General features: G+C 43.9%; 1 protein-coding gene across 1 annotated transcript in view; it reads left to right on the top strand.

Annotated features, from left to right (window-relative positions):
* Positions 1-2643: 2643 nt before the first annotated feature.
* Positions 2644-5068, top strand: part of LOC106320384 — a 3905-nt gene continuing 1480 nt past the window's right edge. The window contains exons 1-2 of the mRNA XM_013758737.1: positions 2644-3067; positions 3170-4999. Of these exons, the coding sequence (XP_013614191.1) occupies positions 2644-3067; positions 3170-4999 (2254 nt within the window). The remainder of the gene's footprint in view (positions 3068-3169; positions 5000-5068) is intronic.

Here is a 5068-nt window from a genome sequence, read left to right as displayed (position 1 = left end):
GTCGGTTATTAAATACTTCGTCGGTTATTAAATTCTCGACAAATTGTAAACCTGAGACAAATTGATAAAGAACAAATTTCTCAACCGTTTGATTGAGTTGTTCATGAACAATGCTATTATTTGCAGCTTTAACCTGTAAACAAGTTGAAGAATGAGAACAAAACGTTATAGGTACAATTAGGTTTCAACGTTAACACGGTTTGGCCTTTTGACCATTAGTATTGTTTGACCGACCCAAACAAATCATTTCCTCCGTACCTCAACAAGCAAAATCATTCCTTCGTAACAAGATGTATTTTTTTTTATAAAAGTTATACATGTAAATCATTCTCTGTGTAACGTAACAAGATGATTTTATATAAATGGTGCATGCAATATTTTTTTCTATTGACTTGTGCATGTCAGAAGTTAACGTCAATTTCAAAAATTTAAACATAATTCTGATTTTAGTTACACTAGAAATAAACCGGATTTGACACTAAAGAAAACCAAATTTAATTCAAAATTAAATTAAGTTTGGTTTATTCAAACCCGGATTTCCTTATAAAAATCTGCCCATTCATAAATAAAAAAATCTGACATAGAAATTTAAGTCTAACACAAAACTCTACAATTTATAATAAATCTATTATCCCATTTAAATCGGATACGCAAATCTGTCATAAAAATTAAGTCTAACAAAAAAATCTATCATTTATAAAAAATCTGCTACCTCGTTTGGTAGACTTATCCTTAAAAATCTATTTTCAACTTAAATCGAACAAACAACTCTGTCGTATAAACAAATCTGCCATTTTAAAGAAAATCTGACATCACTCTCTTGACAGATTTTATTTTCTAAACCGATTTAATTAGCAGACTTAATATCCGGCAGATTTATTTTTTTGAAAATAAATCTGCCAGCGATCAATTATTAATGGCACTTTTGTAATTCTGTTTTTTTGATATAACTATGGAGAAGGGTAATTTCGACCAGAAAAATATTCTAATAATTTTTTAAAAATATGAGTTATTCTATTAATAACCCAATAAATTTGTGTCACTTTAGTAAACTTCCCTATATAAAAATGTATTTTCCTTATCAAAAATCATAAAATGATGATATACACCGCAAATAATATCCTAACATAAAAAAACAAAAAACTCTCTCAGGCACAACTACCAATAGTTGTGTTTAACCGCTGGGCACAAAGTTAACCCCGGAAGTTGACCTTCCCTTTCGGCTTGGATCCACCCACTTTTGTCCTGCAAGATTCAAAATGGTTACCTTTTCTGGTATTATCTGACGGTTAATAAACTCCCTTGGTCTTTACACACCGGGTTCTTCCCCCGACCTTGTCGGAGGGACCACCTTCTCTGGCCATTCTTACCGGTGGAGTCCGCGGTTAGTGAAGCTGAGTTCAATGGAGTCCTTTGCGAAGCTACAAAACCTTTCTCACTGAAGCTTGTACTGGAGGGTTACAGGAGAGCTCTAAAAAGAATTGAAGAAGGAAGAAGGCGTCAGGAAGAAAGGCGATACTCGCGCTTCCCAAACCTACCCGCTCGAAAAGAAGCTCGATGGACAAACTCAAGGAACGCAAACCGTGAAATCAAAATTTCCTCAAGGGGGTATTCCCCTCGTAGTGAGATGGGGAAGAGCCTCAACTTTGAGGAAAACAGGAGACGTTATGATGATCGTCATCTTGCATTCAGATACTCTACCCCTAGAGAGACTCAGTCGCAACATGATTCACATGAGCGAATCTCCACTTCACGTAGGACTCAAGACTACAAGGTCAAGGAATCTACAGGGCCTGCACCACCCCGACAATCACAGATCTCACCTGCTAGAGAGGCCATCTCTTCATCACACCGCTCACCAGTGGCTGCCCCAACTCTGGAACAGAGGAGAAGGAACCTAGATTCACGTCTCTCAGACCCACGATCAGGAAACCTATCAACTGAGGAGAGGATCTCTACGAAGGAAAGACTATCTGTGAACACTCGAAGAACAAGTGGCAGTGAGAGGACAGAGGGGGAGGCTGTCCCCCATCAGGATAAGAATAAACTACCTATAAGCCCCTCATCGAGTACAAGGACCATTACAGCCATTACTCGCCCGTCGAGTTCAACGATCTTTGAGACAGGCAGGCTTGGCATTTGTGAACGATCCCCTATCAGAACACTAAGTGAAGATCGCATTCATGTCTCCTTAAGGCTAGGTCCTCTTAGAGAGGATGAGGAGAATGAGGAGGATAACACTTTTGATTTACAACTCCAACAGACCTTGTCTTCGAAGGCAGCAAGAAAGAAAGTTGCTACACAAACCAAAGACAAGAAGAGGCCAGCACGCAACTCTCCACAAGGTTTTCCGGTGAAAAGAAGACGCACTACAAAGGCTCATCCCTCTCCCCGCAGGAAACTGATGATGGATGCTATAACGGCGGGAGTAAGAACTCAAACAAAGAAGAAGCAAAAGACCACACCAGCGACGATGACGACGATCATTCCACCGCGAGTACGCAAGGAGAAGGATTTTCGTCCTCCTCAGGGGTCTCTTCCTTAGCGTGTGTGAGCTGGAACTGTCAAGGCATCGGGAGCCCCTTGACAGGCCAGCGAATAAGGGAATTTCGAAAGAAAATTTCCCCAGCAGTCCTTTTTCTTATGGAAACTAAGAATCAAGACGAGGCTCTCTTCAAGCACTTCAAGAATTCAGAGCTTACCAACCACTTTACTGTCCCCCCTGTTGGCTTAGCGGGAGGCATATCCTTATCTTGGATAGATGATCTTCAGGTTGAAATTCTCTTCTCCTCCCCAAATATTATTGATACAAAGATTGAGGCACATGGAACCTCTAGCTTCGTTTCCTTCATTTATGGGGCTCCAAACCCGTCAGACCGCCCTGCCTTCTGGAGTAAGTTGACAGAGCTAGGAGCTGAGAGAGAAGAAGCTTGGCTCCTCACCGGATATTTTAATGATCTCCTCGATAACTCGGAGAAGGTGGGCGGTCCAATCCGTTGGGAAGGATCCTTCCTATCCTTTAGAAGCTTTGTATCCCAAATGGGTTTATGGGATTTTCAACATTCTGGTAATCATTTATCTTGGCGGGGTACAAGATACAATTACTTCATTCAGTCACGACTTGATCGGGCCATGGCAAACTGCTCCTGATTTGAACGGTTCCCGGCAGGTCGCTGTGAGTATTTACGCTTTGAAGGCTCTGACCACCGTCCAATAGTAGTCCACTTCGACGTCTCGACTCGAAGGAAGAAGGGCTTGTTTCGCTTTGATCGACGACTGAAGGACAAACCAAAGGTGAGACAACTGGTGGAGGCCCAATGGAAGAAGGAACAGCTTGACTCTGTCTTGACGAGAATTGGAAACATCAGACACAGCATCATTAAGTGGACGCGGGAGCAAAACCTTAACAGCAACAGAGCGATACAATCGGCTCAGCAAAGACTGGAAGAAGCTCTCTCTAACCCGGTACCGGACGCCATGCTTATTGGAGAACTCACTACAACGCTCGAATCAGCATACAAGGAGGAAGAGCTTTTTTGGAGACAGAGGAGCAGGATTCTCTGGCTACAATGCGGCGACCGGAACACAGCTTACTTTCATGCGGCGACTCATGGCAGACGAGCTGTCAATAAGTTCTCGGTCCTAGAGGATGTTGAAGGTAAAGCGAGGTTCAAGGAGCAGGAGATTGTGCAGTGCATCACAGTCTATTACTCTCGGATATTCTCAGCTCAAATGTCAGATTCATCTCAGGTGGTTCATGAAGGGATCACTCCCTTAGTTACTGGCGCCTGCAGCCGTTCCTCCCAGCCCTTATCTCCGATCACCAGTCGGCCTTTATTAAAGGGCGAGCGTTCAGATAATGTTCTGATTACGCATGAGATTTTGCACTACCTTCAACACTCTGAGGCTAAGGTCCGATGCAGCATGGCTATAAAGACCGACATGAGCAAGGCTTATGACCGTATAGAATGGGGGTTCTTACGTAACGTCTTGGCTCGGTTTGGTTTTCATGAACTATGGATATCCTGGATAATGACGTCCGTCACCTCCGTCTCGTACTCTTATCTAGTAAATGGTGCTGCACAAGGGAAAGTGATGCCTACTAGAGGAATCCGGCAAGGAGACCCCCTCTCCCCATATCTTTTTATCCTGTGCACAGAAGTGCTTTCGGGCCTGTGTAGGAAAGCGCAGCAGAAAGGGGAGGTGGTCGGGGTGAAAGTAGCGCGCAGTAGTCCAGCAATCAACCACCTACTTTTCGCCGACGATACCATGTTCTTCACCAGGACGGATCACAGAAGTTGTGCTGCCTTAATCGCTATCTTAAAGAAGTATGAAGAAGCCTCCGGTCAGTTCATTAATTTGGAGAAATCAGCAATAACATTCTCAGCCAAGACGCCAGGGGAAGCTAAGAGGAGGATCAGAGATCAGCTACAGATCCTAAATGAAGGAGGACTTGGAAAATATCTCGGTTTACCGGAACACTTCGGCCGGAAGAAACGAGACGTCTTTGCGTCACTGGTCAATCGTATTCGCCAACGCTCACATAGCTGGACAACTAGGTTTCTCACGGGAGCTGGAAAACTGATTCTTCTCAAATCTGTGCTAGCAGCGATGCCCATTTACTCCATGTCTTGCTTCAAATTGGCTTTGTTGCTGTGCAAGCAGATCCAATCAGTGTTAACGAGGTTCTGGTGGGATATCTCCCCAGAGGTTAGGAAGATGTGTTGGGTATCGTGGCAAAAGCTCACAAAACCTAAAAGCGCAGGAGGACTGGGGTTTAGAGAGATCGAACAATTCAATGATGCAATGTTAGCAAAACTCTCGTGGAGGATCATGAAGAACCCGACCTCTCTACTGGCAAAGACTCTCACAGGGAAGTATTGTGTTCATGAGTCTTTCCTTGAGGCCCAAGATCCCTCGAGCGCCTCCCATGGCTGGAGAGGGATTCTTGTAGGGCGGGACCTGCTGAGGAAAGGCATAGGATGGGCTATTGGATCAGGCAAGGACGTTAACATATGGGCGGAACCTTGGTTATCTACCAGTGAACCGATGGCTCCAGTTGGCCCCC

This window comes from Brassica oleracea, unplaced genomic scaffold (assembly GCF_000695525.1).
Source record: "Brassica oleracea var. oleracea cultivar TO1000 unplaced genomic scaffold, BOL UnpScaffold00902, whole genome shotgun sequence".
In the NCBI taxonomy this organism is placed as follows: domain Eukaryota; kingdom Viridiplantae; phylum Streptophyta; class Magnoliopsida; order Brassicales; family Brassicaceae; genus Brassica; species Brassica oleracea.
Note: the sequence above shows the minus strand (reverse complement) of the source record. Positions and strands in the feature narration are given on the sequence as shown.